General features: G+C 47.1%; 1 protein-coding gene across 1 annotated transcript; it reads left to right on the top strand.

Moving 5' to 3' along the window:
- Positions 1 to 8,644: 8,644 nt before the first annotated feature.
- On the top strand, positions 8,645 to 19,783 carry slc3a1 (solute carrier family 3 member 1; the record flags this gene model as incomplete). The annotated part of the gene is made up of 10 exons (XM_080016420.1): positions 8,645 to 9,026; positions 9,641 to 9,820; positions 10,614 to 10,759; positions 10,842 to 10,967; positions 12,010 to 12,129; positions 13,263 to 13,387; positions 13,723 to 13,924; positions 14,622 to 14,804; positions 16,361 to 16,486; positions 19,085 to 19,783. The coding sequence occupies 10 exons, from the start codon at positions 8,645 to 8,647 to the stop codon at positions 19,517 to 19,519; spliced, it is 2,025 nt and encodes a 674-aa protein (XP_079872546.1). The 3' UTR covers positions 19,520 to 19,783.
- Positions 19,784 to 19,872: the final 89 nt, after the last annotated feature.

Here is a 19,872-nt window from a genome sequence, read left to right as displayed (position 1 = left end):
GCATGAAAATAGTGCAATTTATTTCTTTTGTTTTTCCATTTTCCTTTTATATACTTTCAGCGAAACTCTGTATGAAAAGCTTTGTTTTGTTTGGAATATGTGACGTGTGTAACTCCTTGACAAAAACTCAGCAACAAAACCGCGATTCCCTCCGAGGTCGATGTGTAAGCTCGGGGGGCAGTCATGTCCGCTCAACCTCTTTTTAGGAAGGTGGTGGTGATGATGAAGATGATGTCCTCGTTTAGGAAAAATGTCTGCATGTATATTTTGTGCAGATCACTTTCCCCAGTAGAGACATTTACATAGTTTTATATATTGGAAACTGTAATATACACCTGCATTTCAGTCCCTCGATAACGGTTTCCTTGTGCTTTATGGACTGTGGGAGGGGAGAGGGTGTTGTTGTGGTGCCATATAACAAATAGGTACTTGAATGTTTAGTTACTTTTTGTTTTTTGGTTTTTTTTTTAAATTGCGTTCGCTTTGTTTTATTTGCATTGTTTCATTGGAATGGTCGATTTTTCAGTTCTAGGTTTTTTTTGTGGGGGTCGAGGGGGGCGTCGTTGACCCACGGTAGTCGTCGTGGATGTTTTGGGGTGGAGGGACGAGTGTGTGAGTGGGAGGCGTTTTTCATGGGGAGCTGTTGTCAGCATGGGGAACGCACGCCGAGAATAACAAATATGGACTATTTATACACAAGAGATGCGACAGGCTTACATACATTTAGTTATGCTGACTTGTAAAAAAAGATACATTATTTAAACAAAAACTCAAAAAAATCTGAAATGGAAATGCCTTGAACCCAGGTCCCTACATTGTGTTGTCATGTACTATACTTAAAAAAAAAAAAAAAAAAAGTGTCCAGGTTCCTCCCATGAGAGACAGAGAGATGCATGCACGCACGCACCGCCCATCACTTGGTTTTGGACTAGCTTCTTAACGCTACTTGAGAATTGTTTTTTTTTTTGATTGTAGAATATAGTCGTCTTTCGTGGTTTTTTTTCCCCCAGATTTTTATTTTATTTTTTTTATTTGTAATTTTTTTTTTTTTTTTTTTAACACATTTAGGGTTTTGGTGATTCTTTAACCTAGTGGAATTTTCATTTCAGGATGAGGAGAATACGATGAATTTTGCGAGTAGGGTTTTTAGCTCCTTCTGACTATGGTTCCGGGCCATCTGGATCAATGACACCGCAAAGACACACACACTACAGCAGAGACACACAGACCTTGGAACAAAGTGAAGTTCGCACTGCAGATTTTCCTTTTTGGGTTTTTCATGTCTTTCGAGCTCTCCAAGCCAGTGCGCATTATATATCCTTCAGTGCGGAATGACTGATTGTGTGTAGTATGTCAACAGTGAGATTTTTTTTAATTATTATTATTTTATTTTTAGTTTTTATTTATTCCAATGCTTTTTGCAGTTTTTAAAGAAGAAGAAAAGGCATTAAGTGCTGTATTCTGAGGAAAAAAAAAAATGAGCTGATGACAAAAACACGACAGTTTGAGAGCGATGAATGACCTTTAACCCCGCTGCACTCCGCAAGGTCCACGGGAGACAGAAAGACTGGGTGGGGGGGGGGAGGGTTGGGTAATCCCGTACTGCTAATTTCCCAGTGAGATATTGTGATGTTTGAGACCATACAGTGAACATTATCTTCAATAAAGAGATGGATTTCATTTTACTGTTGGGTGTTTTTTTTTTTTTTGTTTTTTTTTGGCCGTGCTCAAATTCATCTCGGATTGTTTGATTCATCTCAAATGCTCTTTAAATCCCAAAAGTCCCCTAAATACATACGTGACAACCTGGGGCATCACACAAAACTGAAACAAATGACTTTGCCTTTTTCCAATTGAAATAATTCCACAAACAATTGCCTTCCTCAAACCGGCAAATCTGAAAGTCGCCAAAGCTGTCCGTAATTTGGCTCCTCATCAAGGTCGGAATGTGGGGAAAAGTTCAGGGTGCAGCGGTGATGAGCTGGTGAGCGACTGAGCGGCTTGAAAAATCTACCACACACTCCATGAGTCACCACACAAAACAATTATTTAACGTCCTCCGCTGTCTGGTGAACATAGTGTACTGTACCTAGCGTTGAGTTATTTCCAGTGGCTTATGGTATATAATGACGCGATTGAGTGTGACCTTTCTAATGCCACTTGGGAATACGTGTGTTACGAGCAGTGGAAATGCCAACGAAAACGGCTCAAGTGTCAGATCTAAAGCAACAGTGGAAAAAGAACGACTTGTTTTCTGAAACATGCATTGAAACGTTTGTATGTGGCAAGGCGAAAACAAATACACTCCCCAACTTGCGTGGAAACACCGTCTAAATGTGGCCTCTTACACTTTTGGAAGGTGTTCAATCCTCGCCGTTTGTCGGGGGGCTACGACCTCTATGATTTGCCTAGATAATTGAAATCGTTTGGTGTCTCGGAATATATAAGAAATCTCAAACCAAATTGAAGACCGGGACTTTACATGGCGCCAAATCAGCAACGGTCATCCAGCGCCTCCGAGATCCCTCACTTCTCGGGTTTCCCACATTCCACGGGAGGAAGGGAGGGAGAGACAGAGAGAGAGAGCTGAAGTCCCGCATCGGTAGAGGCCTGCTCAACTTCCAGCAGCAATACGCAACTTCTTTTTTTGCTTCAACTTGTCATTATGAAGTCAATGTTGATGGCACAGTGTAACGGCTGTAGAATAACGACACCATCAGCGTTTAGATCGGTTCCCTATGAGCCTCCATATCACCGTGCATTGGGGCCGCCGCCGGGTACGAATCCCTGGGAAAATGATGGATTGACGGGCGGTGCGTCACAGGAAGTGCGCCGACCGATGTGCAAACATTAGCGGGAAAATTAGATAGCGGGGCAACCGACTCCGGGTGGATCATAAACCCTGGAACATACAAAAAGCGCTCATTGAAACAGGCTGGGGAATGTAAACGTTTTAGTGCTTTTTGTCCAGAAAAACGGCAGCTCCACCGTTTACTTGTGTTTGCTGACGCCCGTTCCGTGTGTATATATGTCTATGATTGATCCATCAACCGAAATAAATACAATTAAAATTTAAATTGTGACAATTTCAATTGACCTCTGCAGTGAACGTGCTCCTTTCTTCCGTCTTATTTTCAAGGTGGTGTTGATTGTGAAGAGAAAAAACCTAAAGCGGTTGTTTTGCGGCCAACGGCGCAAAAGTGGTCTATTGGCGCTTTAATTTTGTCCGTAAACAAGCACGGCAACGCGTCAATGCGGAACACTGGCACCTGCCTTTTCATTTGAATTGTGACTTGAATATCGCTGGCGTAAACGTGAAAGGAGGTTGCATCGTTTTATCTTGCATTGTATCGCAAATTGGGATTAAACGTTTGAACGTTGTCCACCGTGCGGCGGGGGGCGCGGCTTTGAAAGTCAAATGTCTTTTCCATTTTAATGTGGTCGTAGAACGGCCAGCGGGTGAAAATGCAAATTAAAATTGTCGCATTTTAATTTTTTACTCAAATTACATGTACGTATGTGGAAAATTCTAACGCTGTTGTGGAATTACATTTGAATGTACACTTGTCCCCTATAGGCTTCCATGAGAGAGATTTGATTTTTTTTGAAGCGTTTTATCGAACATCCAAAACGCGTTGCTTCGTGTTTTGAGTATTAAACCAATAAGAGAAAGTGGGCACATACACAAAAGAATAAATACCCATGAACTACATAAGATATACAAAGACATAATGAGCAGTATTATTGTTTACAATAGAAGTCAATGAATGAAGAAAATAAACAAATACATTTATAGTAATAATACGAGTGATAGAAATCCAAAATAAAAATGAATGGAAAAGAAAAATCACCAGAATGAAAAGGAAACCACTGTAAGACTAGATATAAATAAACACATAAATGAATAAATAGGAAAATAGAAAACCTGTCAACCTGCGGTCAGGGTCGCTCACACCGCCTCCACCAGTCTCTGCAGCACCCTCCCAGCCTCGCCGTTGGTGTTCTCGGGAGGTGGCCCCTCCCGCAGGCTGGACCTTGAGATGCGCGTTCCCGGTGTAGGGCCGGCCTCGCGCCGGGCCCTGAACACCTGCCGGGACTGGAACACAGATTTGTGGAGAGGTGTCAACCCGGTCACGTCCATTTCTTGCCGCTGGGGGAGGAACAGGTGTCCGTTCAGCCCGGCAGGCCGGCCCTCCTCAGCAGCAGCCCGGCGGTGTCCAGCCGGTTTGGTCCCGGGGTGCGGAGGAGCCTTTGTGCCGCATGGAGCCAAGACGCCGCGACCTGGGCCTCGATGTCTATCAGGCCCTGTCCTCCCTCCTGCACCTCAAGGTACATTACAGGAGCCCACAGCCAAGGCTGCCCTGGCCAGAGGAAGCAGACAATGGTGATCGGGATCCGCTCTATCAGGCCCCTTGGTGGGGTTAGGACCCCCAGCTTGTGCTGCAGGGTCGAGGCCACCAGGTGGTTGGCCACCACAACTCTCAACCCTGTGGGACAGCTGGGGCGGCACCCATTTCCACCTGGAGGGTCGGGCCGTCACCTTCTCCAGCGCACCCTCCAAGTTCTTCTCCTGAAACTGCTCTGAGCCTAGACGCACCCCTAGCACTGTCATCCCTGCCCTTCCCCGCCTGACGCCACCCAGGAGACCTTAGACGGGGATGAAGTCGGCGTCAGCTGGGACTGTAATGGCCTGGCTCCGTTCAAGTCTCGGTGGCGGGAGCCCCGCAAGTCTGTCCTGCACAGTAGGGCCGATGCCCCACCGTACAGGAGCCCCACCGGTGAAATAAAACCCCTTACCAAAACCAAAACAGCTCAGTGCAGAAAATAAATAAGTGCTCAACCCTCTCAAAAGTCTTCTCCTGATCCAAACAGAGTACACCCAGATTGAGATCATATCATTTACCTGCGTCAAAAATGTCCCTCATTAAAAATAAATAGTCTGATGGTCCTGTCAGGGATGCAGTAGGCCTGGTCTCTGTGTACCACCAGCCCCAGGCGTGCTCCGAGCCTGTTGGCCGTCGCTTTGATTCAAGATTCGAGATTGGCCTCAGTTTTTCAAGGAGCGCCACGTCCCCCTTCTTGGGCAGCAGAGACAGGCCGGCCCGACGACAGGAAGCCGGAAGGGAGCCACTCCCCACGCTCTCTGGACGTCCAGGAGGTCCTCCCCCTTGCATCTCCACAAGTGAGAAAGTCAGCAAGAAGCCCACCCACTCCTGGCGCCTCGCCCGGTGCCATCTGCCCCACCGCAGCGGTGAGTTCCTCCAGGGTCTAGGGCGACCCGCTCCTGCTCTCCAAGCTGAGGGAGCTCCTGAAGGAGCTGTGGAGAGGGTAGCGTAGAACTCCACCGCCAGCCTCCTCATCTCCGCCGGGTCGGCGGTCACCGTCCCATCGGGCAGACGGAGGCAGGTCCATCAGCCGTCCTCTCCAAATTAAAGAAAAAACTGCTGGGAGCAACCATATCATTAATAGACGTAAAACGGGCCCTGACTAGAGACCCTTTCGCTGTCTGGCGTAAAAATTAAGATAGTGGCTGCTTATTGTTCTGGAATGGTAAACCCCAACTCTGTGCTGCAGTTGGTAATTAGATTATTTTTTATAATTTGTGTAAAGGAAATTCTTCCGCAATGATCGGTGAGGTTAATCTGCCCGCTACAAGAAGACAAAACTGAGATGATCCAAGATCATTTATTCTGCAGAATTAAGAGAAAGATTCAGTACTGCTCCAAAGCAGCGCTGGGATCAATCTAATATCACAGAGAAAGACAGGAGGCTTTATACAGTAGAAACAGGGTGTGGTTTGGGTCAGAGGTCTCAGACGAGTCTGCCTCCCCTCTAACTGTCTTCCTGGGTGCCCCCCCTTCCTAGAATGTAAATAACAGGTACTTGCAACCTTGACCTGGCCGAATGGGGGTTGCATGACAATGCACTTCTAGGTGTCCCCCATCTCTATAGAAGGTAAACAGGCCACGTGTGATCTGATTCTTTTATATTAGAATTGACATTGTAGGAGCAAAACATTTCTCTTTAGATGAACTCTGGGGGGTTCCTGGGAAGACAGACAAATGTTTTCAAACCCCCTTTTGGAGGTAGAAGCCTTTGTCCTCATTCAAAATAGTTGATCGTAATCATTTTTCCCTCACATTTGAATCTGGGTTTCCAGGCTACTTAGCGAAGCCCTGCCGTGTGAGGTATGCAGCGAACTGCTTGCAGAAAGTCCGGATCTGGGCCTTCCCCACCTCCTACCACTGACTCAAGGACTCAAAATGCTGTTTCTTTGTTCCCCAAAAAGCCCCCAAAAGTTTGGTGTTGAAGTGCCAATAGCAGACGCTTCTCCTCTTGGCTTGAAAACAAAAGTTGAATAGAAATGAAATGGTGATCTGAAAAACCAAGCGGGGTGATGGAGCTCCGTGACAACCTGGGGCTGACGGCCTCGCCGATGTGGACCCCGTCCGGCCCGGCTGCGCCCAACCTCCCGACACCTCCACCCGGCTGTCCTGCCTGGAGCCGGGGTGTTTCATCCTCCAGGCATTCCGACAAACTGAACTGGGTGCGGTGGCAGACTGGAGGTGGGGCTCCTCACCAGTCCTGTCCGCAGTAAAATCCACAGCGCACTTCCAGTCCCCTGCCGAAATAGAGTGCTCCCCCGGTGTCCTGCTGCTTTCAAACCGCCCTGAGATGGTTCAATAGAGCCACCCTCTCTGTGCTCTGGTTCGGTGCATAAATATCGATAAAGCAGAACCCTCCGGTTCTACCCTCCCCATCGCGACCCTCCTCTGTGGACCACACCGTCACCTGCAAACTTGGAGAAAATAAAATGGCTACCCTTGCACTAAAGTGAGTCCCATGACGGGCCCTGCCACTCCCGGTTCTCCCCAGCACCGCGCGTCTCCCGGAGGAAGGTCCGACTTTATTCTGTGGCGACGTCCCAAGAAAACGAAAGCCCTCTTCTGTCCGTCCCTGCCGCCGTTGATGTTTGAGGACCCGAAACGAAGGCGAGGTGAAAGAGGAAAAAACGGTGGAACGGACGGGTGGAAAAACCCATGACAGAGACACGGCCACGGCGGCCAACCTATTTACTGATCAGGGCGCCCTGCATCTTCCTTAGCGCAGTCACGCGTTGCGTCAGCCTGTACCTTCCGTTTTGGTGCGGCTGCTCTACCGCCCAAGCGTCTCCCCCAGAGAGTTTTCCATTTGGGGCGTGGGCCGCGGACGAGCAGTCAGAGTCACTTCCGCTGTCATCCTCCACGTCTTGGTCCTGGCTCTCAGCGGGGGCCGGCGGTTCAGCCCTTGCCGCCTCCCCCGCCTCCCCGGAGCGGGAGGGGGGGCCCCCTACGTACCGGAGCCCCCTCCCCGCTAAACCTAACCCTTTCGTCTGGGATCTAACCGTCATAATGTACACAGGACTTTACGTCCGTGGTGATGGCAGAGGGATGTGTTTGTGAAACTTCAACGTCTCTACTTACAGAATAACCACAACTGTGCCCGGGAAGTGGTTTCCATTCACACGACGTGTGACATTTAGGGGATCGTAATAAAAACTATAGTATTGTTTCCCTTGTTGATATGTGTTTGCTCTGTCTGATATCCTTGTTTCGGCCTATAATTGGAAATTCGACTAAAATTAACATGATTTATGTTTGGGTTCAATATAAAATTAAGACTTTATTCATTTTGCAGTCATCCTGATGCCTCCGCGTTATTTCACCCGCTCTGTGTGCCGGATCACAACCAACTCAGTCCTTTTAACCTGCTGAAATACCTTTAAAGGGCCAATACAACTTGTGACTGAAAGGCAAATGATGCCTCAAAACGACTTGGTTTCATTCATTTTAGAGTCGTATTTTAAAGATGACAGACCACCCAGTGCTTTTTACCTGCTGGAATAACCTTTAAAAGGGGCCAATACAACCCATGGAATGCAGTTTTCCCCTCGCCAAAAACTGATCGCAGGCATCTCCGCTGTGACCGAGGGGTTTTTTGTGCCTAAAAAAAATAAAAAATGACTTGGTTTCATACATGAGGATTATATTTCAGCGATTATAGCTCAGCCAGTGAACTTTACCTGAGAGAGAGGGAGAGGGAGAGAGAGAGAGAGAGAGAGAGTTAGAAATCAGTGTGGAATGTGTGTGGGATTATTATTATTTTGCACTCAACACACTACTGCTCTCTCTCCCTCCCTCTCTCTCTCTGTCTGTCTCCCCCCCTCTCTCTCCCCACCCTCCCTCTATCCCTCTCTACCTCCCTCCCTCGCCCTCTCTCTATCCTTCCCCCTCTCTCTCTCTCTGTCTCCCCCCCTCTCTCTCCCCACCCTCCCTCTATCCCTCTCTCCCTCCCTCCCTCGCCCTCTCTCTATCCTTCCCTCTCTCTCTCTCTGTCTCCCCCCCTCTCTCTCCCCACCCTCCCTCCCTCGCCCTCTCTCTATCCTTCCCTCTCTCTCTCTCTCTGTCTTTCCCCACCCTCTCCTTCCCTCCCCCCCCCCCCTCTCTGTCTGTCTGTCTGTCTCTCCCCACCCTCTCCCTCCCTCCCTCGCCCCCCCCTCTGTCTGTCTCTCCCCACCCTCTCCCTCCCTCCCTCCCTCCCTCCCTCCCGTTCAGCTTGTTTTATAAACTTCTCCCCAACGATCCAACAGGTCGGTCAGGACGTCATGGAGCTCACCGCGTCCCTCCGGAACCCGGGTTACTGCGAGGTTGCGGACCCTGGTGCGCTCCCCGGCGCCCCGAACCCCGGGGAGCGGGGGGCCGACGTAGCGCCGGGCCCCGAGGCGGACGAGTACACGCAGATCCGCCCGTACGCCGGGATGCCCAAGGAGGTGGTGCTGCTGTACTCGGGCCGGGCCCGCTACCGCCTGCCCCGCCAGCTGCTCTTCGGGCTGCTGCTCTGCTGCATCGCCGCGCTGCTGGCGCTCACCGCCGCCGTGGTGGCCCTGTCGCCCCGCTGCCTGGGCTGGTGGCAGGGCTCCGCGGTCTACCAGCTCTACCCCCGCTCCTTCAGGGACTCGGACGGGGACGGCGTGGGCGACCTCAAAGGTGGGGACCGGGGAGAAGCAATACAAACAAAATATATGATATGTATATAATAGAAATGGCAAATAATACGCATGGCTGATATGATAAACAATATCAAGAAGTTCAAATGTAATAAATAGATACATCATAAATAATACAATATTCCAACAACAAAACCATGCGGGTGTGAGGTTAACTTCATTCAAATTGCCGGACAGAGTCTCATAGCTTCCATTGGCGATGGAATTTCCTTGTATCTTAACTTGGTTGTTTTTTTTTGGCGGGGAGGAATACGTCGTTAGAGCACACATTGCACCTTGTAAAACACAGATTAAAAAGTTTAGGCCCTGTATAGGCTCAACGATTTGTCGATTATTAACATTGTTTTCGTGTGTGTGTACAGTGGTAGATAATATAGTTTGGCACCTTTGCACGTTCGCCTTCGTCTTCGATTGGGGAAAACCTCTTGAATTGGGCTGATAAGTGGACGTGATGGAACCCATCCAAAGCTCAAGCTGAATAACAATAATAATAATAATAATAATAATAATTTAAAAAAAAAAAGAATGACCTAAAAGCCCCTTTCCCTCTTCTTTTTATTTTTATTTTTACAAAATCTCCCCCTCCGTGGACAGGCATCCGGGAGCAGCTGGATTATTTCCAGTACCTGAACGTCAGGTCGGTCTGCATCGGTCCCGTCTACCGCTCCCCCATGAGCGACTTTGGCTACGACGTGGAGGACTTCAGGGACGTCGACCCGCTGTTCGGAACCATGCGGGACTTCGAGGAGCTGCTGGCCAAAATGCACGACAGAGGTGTGTGTGTGTGTGTGTGTGTGTGTGTGTGTGTGTGTGTGTGTGTGTGTGTGTGTGTGTGTGTGTGTGTGTGTGTGTGTGTGTGTGTGTGTGTGTGTGTGCGTGCGTTATTCAATGAAGGAGACGAAACAAAATGTCTCCGCAGCGTTGGACAGTACATGTGACTATGTATTCACACGTTTCCAAAACAACAACAAGAAGAGAACAACACAAATAACTGCACCACGTCCAGAATGTGAACGTGTTGATGCGGAGGTTTTGGGGGGTTCCTTGTTTCTTTCTTTCGTTTTTCTACATTTTTCGGCTTATTTAATGAGGTGGATTAGTTACTAGATATCGAAATATTGAAATTGTTAGATATTTGATCAGTTATTGTGTATGACCACATTTTTGGTTTATTTTTGCGGTCATTTCTATTTTTATTTTAAAATGTTCTTTAATTGTTTTCTGTTATTTTGTAGGTTATATTTGCTGTCTATCCTTAGGTTTTTTTTTTTTTTATTGTATTGTCTTTCATTGTGGATTTCCCCGGTGTGGGACTACTAAAGGTTTATCTTATCTTATCTTACATTTGTCCATATATTGCCATTTTCTTTTTTATATTTTTATTCCATTGCTTTGTTATTATTTCTGCCTAATTTCTGATGTGAGCTGCTGTGACATTTCAATTTCCCTCCGGGAGTGATATAAATATATCCACCTGTCTGTCTGTCTGTCTGTCTGTCTGTCTGTCTGTCTGTCTGTCTGTCTGTCTGTCTGTCTGTCCGTCATCCATCCATCCCTGTCCCTCCAGGCTTGAAGCTGATCATGGATTTTATTCCCAACCACACCAGCGACCGGCACCGCTGGTTCAACCTGAGCCGCAGCCGGGACGCGCACTACAGGGACTACTACGTCTGGGCGGACTGCAGCGCCGCGGCGCCCCGCCCCAACAACTGGGTGGGTGCACGTGACGGAGGCCACCACCCTGAACCCGGAGCCCCGAGAAGGTGATAACGTCTCCCCTCGCCCCCTCTCCCAGGTGAGCGTGTTCGGAAACTCCTCGTGGACCTACGACGAGGTCAGAGGTCAGTGCTACCTGCACCAGTTCTTCAAGGAACAACCCGACCTCAACCTCAGGAACCCACTCGTCCGCCAGGAGATGATCGTAAGATCACACACCTAAAATATTTTTCTTTTAATCTCGTGTTTAGTGTACGAGTCACCAGATTATGGACGTTTGAGACTGAGCCGCAGGTGTCTTAACATCTTAGCGGGACTTCAACATTTGCTTTGTTTTACATTGTGGTCCGTCTGTACAATTTGTGTTGAAGAAAATAAAACGTCCTTCGACTTTAAAATAATGAGAAGAATTAAAGCTGCAAGCAGCGATGACCGGGTCCTCGACGTGTTGTTTGTGCCGAGTTTTGAAGCCCACCCGATAATTCGCCTAAGAGGAGGTCGCCAAAGTGCGGAGCGTGAAAATGACCAAAACGTGGCTAAAATGGCACCTTTAATTAAATTTGGCCGACCTCCTGTTGGGTTTAGGTCATGGCAGAGGTATGTATTTTTTAAATCTGGTGATGTTACGTACGTGCACCGAATTTGGTGAGTTTTCATGGAAAAAATGTGAAAAGGTTCGATTTTTCTTAGAAAACTTTCTAGGGGGCTTGAGCGGCCGTTGTGCCATGCCCACGCACGGGACCCATAGAATATCAAATGACGGGACCGGGACTGACGAGTGCGCAACGTTTCGTGAGTTTTCGGGTTTCTTAAGGCCCCAAAACGCCGAAAGAAAAAACGGCTAAAGAACCGGAAGTAAAGTAGAAAAAGAATAAACGGGCCTATAACAATAGAGTCTCCGACCCACATAAAAGAGAAAACAATAATAAAAAAAATAAAAAAATAACAGTAAGAAAGACAAATATTTATTTTCTTTGTTTCATCTCCTCTGAGGTAATGATTGTGTTTCCTGGGTCTCCTCTCTGTGCGCGGGGGAGATAGAGTTGTTGCCTGGTTACTCATTAAAGCAGATTGACCCTGTCACAACAATGAATACTGTGTGCGTTGGGGTTTGAATACTCAATTTTGGGGAAGGGGTGGTGCAGAAGACTGATTTCGAACACAGAGGGTGGACCACTTACCCACCCCACCCCCGTTGGAATGCAGTCGAGGTTTAGTCTTTTAAACCCGTGATCCTTATCTCCCAGGACATCATGAGGTTCTGGCTGGGAAAAGGAGTGGACGGGTTCCGCATGGGCGCGGTCAAGCACCTCCTGGAGGCCACGCACCTCAGGGACGAACCCCAGGTCGACCCCAACAAACCCCCGGTGAGCGTCGCCCCCCCACCCCCATCTTAAATCCGACCAAAAAAAACAAAAACCCGAAAAACCAGGAGACGGTGTATTTTATTTTTTATCCGTTATTTGTATGGGATCCTGCCGTTGGAGACGTTTTGACGGCGGCGGCACTGAAACATAATCCCGTTGGCCCGTCGCCCGTTAGCCCGGGCCCATCGCAGGCTGCTTTAAGCAGAATATGGTTTCGACAAACAATCTCTTGAATTTGAACTTGAACTTTAAAGAAAAAAACCCAAAAAACAACAAAAGAAAAAAAGACTCCTTAAGCTGCTGAAGAATGTAAGAATGCAAGAAGCCGAGCAACCGTGTATTCCACCGCACCGAAGTGGAGGAGCTGCCATTTTACCAGGGTCAATCATCCACCGAAAGAAAGAATCCCGTTTTTTTCACGATATAATAAACTTATATTGTTTTATGACACAGTGAAGCGGCGTGAGTTGCGTAACGGGTGGGATGTCAGCGTCAAAACCTGAATTGTCTAAAGGTCAACAAAACAAAACAAGACCGAACTTTCACCAAAACTATCCCCAGCTCCGCTTGCTTCTGTTCATTATCTCCGCTATTATTTTTTCGGGACCCGGGAGGTGGCGGCGGCGGCGGCGCCGCCCCCGGGTTCAGAACATCCTGTTCTGCGTTCTCCGTTTTCGGAAAGGACATGGTTTCCCCCGTCAGGGTGATAAGAGTTTTTTTTTTTTTTTCTCTCTGACGACAGCTGGAGAGAAAGAGAGATGTCACGTCTTGATATTTCGGCCATTTCTACCCTTGTTTTATTCTACTTTGTGGAACACGTGGATAACCGCACACCTCCAAAACACAACGGGCAATAATAATAAAGCAATAAAAACAAATAAATAAATACTATTATAATATAATAAATTAAATTATAGAGACAGATAAAACAGTTGCAGATCTATAATAAATGTGTGATCTGGGCGTGACCTCCACTGCTTAAATCTTTCCACCTCTTTAAAAAAAAAATATATATATATATATATATTTTAAAAATCCTTCCACCTCAGCTGCTCCATCCTCTGAACTGCGGCGCGACCGTCGTTGCCTGTCTACCAACACATCTCTTTTTTTAATTTTTATTTTTATTTTAGGAGTCCATCGCCTCAGAGTGGGACCTCCACCACGACTACACCACCAGCCAGGAGGGGCTGCACGACCTGCTGAGGGAGTGGAGAGCGGAGATGGACGTCTACAGCCGCGAGCCCGGCAGATACCGGTAGGGGAGCGGCGGCGCCACCCGTGGGGATTAAAGAGTGTTCCTACCGTCCCGTCTTTTTTTGAATTATTTTAAAATATGAGCGCATATCTTTATTTGTCGGTGTAGTTGCTTTTTAAAATGTCTTGATGCCACATTGGGGGAGGGCAACCTTTTTCTTTTTTTTCTTTTTTTTTTTCTTTTTCTTTTTTTTCCCAAAAGTATGACCAACCAATGATGGTCTAAGGGCCACAATAGGCCCCATGGGCAGGGCTTCCCCACCCGGTGGGGAATTATAGGGGTTCGGCCGCCGCTTCGCAAATACGCAAATGACGCAGAGTTCCCCGCTCCGCCAGCTTCATGGTGACTGAGTCGTACGATGGCCGCGAGGTGGACAAGACCATGAAGTACTACGGCACCCCGCTGGTCAAAGAGAGCGACTTCCCCTTCAACTTCTACCTGATGGACCTGCCCCGCAACGCCAGCGGCTTGTGGGCCCAGCACCTGGTCCGGCTCTGGATGGACAACATGCCCCGGGGGAAGTGGCCCAACTGGGTGGTGAGACGCTCCGCACATCACCATAAACAACAAGGAATTGAATAAGTCGTGAAGCGCGGATTGACTCATGTCATCACGTCAGTCATTTCTGAATAATGAGCGTTGCTGCGGGCAACCGCGTCTCCGTTACACTGTTTTTCCATCGTTGAAAGAAGCTCATTATTGACATGAGTTGAATTTCCTTATTTTTCTTGGCAGCACATCTAATAAATAATAAATAATATTAAATTAACTGGAGGCCTCATGCTGGCAGGTTTACACAACGTCGATTGAAAGTGCTTAACACGAGGCACGAAATACATTTCATATGAAAAGCAAAAAGGAAAAAAGCCCTAGAACTGAAAAACTAAAAATCCATGAAGAAAATACATGATTTAATCACAGACATAACATTTTAAAGTGCAATTCAAAAGAGGCCTACGCACGAAGACACGGCGAGGCTGGAACCCCAACCCGCTCTGGTCGTTGGAACTCTGAACACAAACCCGTTTGGGAGAATTAAGTGTTACGGAGCAGTCATTGGTGTCGCAGCCTTCCCGCTTCTTTATTTCGCCCAAGCTCTTCCAGGCACTAGACCGCGCCCTTAAATGCTCTAATGTGTATTACAACCTGAAATGTAGTCAAGGGACAACTTTTAAGAAGGCAGGACCGGAAGAAAAGCCTAATTCTTCCACGAACCACTTCCTGCCCGTCCCAGGTGGGGAACCACGACCGGCCTCGCATCGCCTCCAGCGCCGGCGGGCGATACGTCCGCGTGGTCAACATGCTGCTGCTGACGCTGCCCGGCACGCCCACCACCTACTACGGAGAGGAGATCGGCATGGAGAACATCAACGTCACGCAGGGGCAGATCCAGGACCCCGCCGGAAAACACAACGCGGTCCGTAGAGATGGTGTTCTGGGACACTAAATAGATCAGATACCAACTGTTTACCTCCAATGAAAATAACACATCGTCTCAAATCTACTTTGATAAACGTTGATGAAAGATAGATTGACTGACGGACGGACGGACATAGATAGACGGACAGAAAGATGGACATAGATAGACAGACAGATAGATGGACAGATAGATAGATAGACAGACAGACAGACAGACAGATAGATAAATACACGAATAGACAGACAGACATAGATAGAGATAGATAGATAGATAGATAGATAGATAGATATATGATTATAATAATGTAATAGACAGACAGACATAGATAGAGATAGATAGATAGATAGATAGATAGATATATGATTATAATAATGTAATAGACAGACAGACATAGATGGACAGACATAGATAGACGGACAGATGGGTAGACGAATGGACAGACAGACATACAGACATAGATAGATAGATAGATAGATAGATAGATAGATAGATAGATAGATAGATAGATAGATAGATAGATAATAATAATGAAGTAATAGAATAAAAAAAGAACTAAATGCAATAAATCCAAAACATTTACAAATCTGTAATCATATAGTGCAGTATAGACAACTCCAGACACATTTCAAAATGTCATTTTGCATGAAGGTGCAGATACATACGTGGGGTGGACAAAATAACGGAAATGTAGAACATGAACAAAAAAAAGCTCTGAAGTAACTGAATCATAATTCCAAACGCAGCTGCAATGCTGAGTCATGTTGGGTTTATTGCCGATTTGCAGCGTGTGTCAGCTATAAAGACGCAACGTGAGCCAATTAACGGAGTTCCAAAGAGGCTAAGTCGTCGCTATGTCAGTCACAAAAAAACCCTTCAGAATCGAGGGGAACAGCCTCAAAAACGATGACGGCACGTGCCCAACGCAGACCAGCTGCGTCAGCAAAGAGGGTCAGTGATCACAAGTGGAAATTTACAGGCGAAGATGGGCGGGGCATTCAACATGATAGTGGATAAATGCCACCAAAATAGCGCCTAAAAAAGCACCGCCGAAAACACTACATGCCGTGAGCTTCACGAAGCTGGGATCGACGGCGGGGCCGCCACTCAGCAACCTCTCGTATCCAAGACGCATTTGGGTCCGATAATTGCTCCGCGTGGCTGTATAACAGCAACGACCCATGATGCCATTTTACTACACCAGGTGCACGCTACGGCGCAAACATTGTTTCTTCATGAGGTTCCATATTTCCAGGATCACTAAACATCACGGGAACTTCGTGGGCGAAGAGTGCAAAGTAGATTTCCACCTCCCTCAATGAATCAGAGGCTTTTATTTTGAGAAGTGTTGTAAAACCCCACTTCACGCGGCTCCAGACTCGGAATGACAGCGTTGCAAGATGGACTGCAGCTGTTCTGGAGGCAAAGGGCGGCCCCAACTCCTTCGGTTCTTGTTATTTCGTCCATCTCCTGGCATATTCAAGGCACCATCTCAGGGTGGGGGCAGGCTAATTCCAGCGGGGGGGTCCAGACTAAGTCCTGTCTTCCTGTTGCAGAGTGCCAGTCGGGACCCCCAGCGCTCTCCCATGCAGTGGAGCGACGAGATGAACGCAGGCTTCAACAACAGAACCAACGTCACCTGGCTGCCTGTGCACCCCGACTACCGCACCGTCAATGTGGAGGTGGGTGCACCCGAACCAGCACCCAACCGGGAGTGGGAAATACATGTATTTCTTTTCACCCGTTTAAGATTTGCTAGATTTCTATGGGTCCAGAGGGTAATGATCCTGGTGATAGGGAGTCTCATGATAAAACGCATGGACAGGGTTCGCACACTGTCCCGAAAGTATTTGTATTTTACTTAACTGAATTTAATTTAAAGGGCTGGAACACCTTGAAAATTAGCCTCTTACTTGAGGAGGTTCATAAAAAGACCTCAAAAACCATCATCAGTCCATCAGTCGTTCAGTGATGCTCTCATGGCTGCAGACTTGGTTACGCAGTGAAGATTTGGTTGGCGGCCTTTAACCCTGTGCATGATTAACAGAGTAAAACATTTGTAATGTTTAACAGAATTCTAGTTAAACAGATATAAGATCAATTCTTCCGATTGAACTTGCACCAACATGTGAAACCCACGTTTGCGCTGATCTTCTTGAAATTGCCGTCAGATCTGCTGGAATGTTTTGAACAAATAATTTCAGCTGAAAAGGGCTGGATTGAATTTGGTCATTGAAAGCCATTTGAGTTCCACACATTATTCCATGTATCGCAATATCACTTTCAGAATTCATAAACCCATAATGGAGAATCACAACAAACTGATCTGAATCAACAAACTGATGCGACTTTCCGGTGACTTCCGGGTGATGCGCCGGTCGGGGTTTTGCGTAGAATCGAATTAATCTGACGACACTAACTTAACCAGCTGGGCTTGAATATTTTGTGAATCACAAGGTTTAGTGATAAAAATACAAAAAGTAATATAAGAAAATACAATTCTTCAGCTGGGTGGCTGGAGCAGGCTTGTTTAGTAAAATCCAAAGGCAATTGAAGAAAGAAAAGAAAACTTAAACTAAGATGAGAATGAACTTCTTGAACTCAAGTGAGGAACCAGTGTGGTCAACACCTCAGTTTGGGGTGTTTCCTGGCCTCAAAATGATGGAGGAGGCTGAGTTTTTGGTTCACCTCCATTCCTATTAAGTCCCTGACACGTGAAGCAAGTCCCATATCACACAACACTATGTTCAAAACAATTAATGATTACAAAACATAACATTTTGTGACAATATTTATATACAAAAAAAAAAAACGAAACACGCGGTCCGGTCATAAATCACCTTCTGCAACCATTCTCTCAGTAACAGAACATTTGTGACTAATTAACTCTGAAGCGTGGTAGCTCAGTGGTAGACCAGTAGAGCTGGTCGTCTAGTAACCTAACGGCTGCTGGTTCGATCCCAGGCTCCTCCTGCTAGCATGCTGTAGTGTCCTTGAGCAAGACACTTAACCCCTGATGGCTGCGTCCATCGGTGTTTGAATAATTGTAAGTCGCTTTGGATTGAAGCGTCTGCTTAATGTAAAAATGAGTTTCAGCACTCCGAATCAAAGGCATAAATTCATTATTGTTAATCTGATCATATCACACAGTGCGATATTATAATCTTGGTGGTGGTCGCGGGTTTCTCGGTCGGCCACCAAATGGTAACCTGGGCCGCATGAAAGTTTATGTATTTAAACAGTATTATTGATAACTTCACCAAATTGGGTTGTGTCGTGATGAGAGTTCATAGGATTCAGAGGATCCAGGTCAGAGGATCATTCGTCATGGAAACATCTGCAGAAACAATGTGACTTCAATTACTGACGAATTTGACATCGGTTCATGTTGATTCAGACTGAGGCTTAACGCAAAGCAAAGGTTGCAGATGCAAATTATCCAGGTGGGTCTTTCATCCATGATCATTCCTGGGTTTGGCCTCCTGGGGTGAAAATCCACGTCCCTGTCTGGGAAGCGTACAAAAGGGACATTTCCATTGTTTGGAAATGCAGATAAGAGTTAGCAGATCCCGTGGTCTCGGGGGGGGGCTCTTATCCCCTCTGGTGAGTCTCTGGGGAAGAAAGTCTATCGGAGGCGAACCTGCTGTGTTCCACTACACTATTCTTGTAAATTACAGGCATATTAGATACCTTGGTAATGATATCTCCACCAATCTGTCCGATTTGTTTAGCATTATTATAGAACCCAGGATTGCGATTGTGGCGCCGCCCCTTGCGGCCGCCTGCGCAAGCACCGCGTGTCGATTACGCACATTTGAGTATTTTTCGAGCTTATAGAGCTTGTGCGTAATCACCGGGTGTCATGACATTTCACTGCATATATGTACGACCGTATGTGTATGTATGTGACAAATAATCTCTTGAATTGAACTTGAACTAAATAAGAAAGCTTAACAAAAACAAATGCACAAGAATATACAAAACATGATTTTATGCAGAGCAGAAATACAAACAAAAGACTATGGTAGTCGTGTTGACTGTAAATATAAATATAGATGGGATGTTCTGTACAGGATGAATCAATATGTACACAATAATACAGTCATGGGTAACAATGGATGAGTAGATCCAAATTATTATGGACTGTTTCCACTGGATTACGTCTGAGTTCAATCCATTGAGCTTCTTGATATCGTTAAGTCATGTCAGCCCAAGATACAATTTTTTATTAACGTCGAGAAAATCTCACTGACTAAAAGATCACACTCTTCCTGCTCCAGTCCCAGAAGCAGGACCCTGGCTCCGCCCTGGCGCAGTACCGCTTCCTGAGCGCCCTGCGGCAGGCCGAGCTGCCGCTGCACCGCGGCTGGTTCTGCTTCGTCCACGCCGATGCCGCCGTCCTCGCCTTCCTGCGGGAGCTGGACGGCCTGGACCGCGCCTTCCTGGTGGTGCTCAACTTCGGCCGGGAAGCCGCCGTCACCGACCTCTCCTCCGTCGCCGAGCTGCCGGAGCGGCTGCGGGTGCTGATGAGCACGGAGCTGGCCGGCGGCGGCGAGACGCTGTCCAAGTCCCGCATCCCCACCGTCGCCGGAGAGGGTCTGCTGATGGAGTACTCCACCAGCTGGAGGTTCCATCCCAGCCACGCCGAGCGCTGCTACGTCTCAGAGAAGGCCTGCTACCTGGCCGTCATAGACCTGCTCTATAAATGCTCATAGATGCCTATAAAAAGAGTCAAAATAATATATATATATTTTTTTTGGGATAGACGTTATACACTGGATAAGAACTGGACTAAATAAAGCTCCTATGTTGGATCGTTTTATGGGTGTGTGTTTTCAGTTGCCTTGACACCACTCAAAGTAAAAAAATGGAGAGTTTAGCTAAGTATTACAAAGACCTTCACACTTTCTTTCCTACAGAAATGATCCACGACAGAAGGACTGTAGTTTCTAGCATCTCCCTCCGGGGTTGAATTATCAATCCATCAACAAACAGTCCTCATGGCTCATGTCTCTGCTGTGACTCCTTAGATGTCGTGTGTCCTCTCTCTCTCTCTCTCTCTCTCTCT

Source organism: Zeus faber (genome assembly GCF_960531495.2).
Source record: "Zeus faber genome assembly, chromosome: 16".
NCBI lineage: Eukaryota > Metazoa > Chordata > Actinopteri > Zeiformes > Zeidae > Zeus > Zeus faber.
Note: the sequence above shows the minus strand (reverse complement) of the source record. Positions and strands in the feature narration are given on the sequence as shown.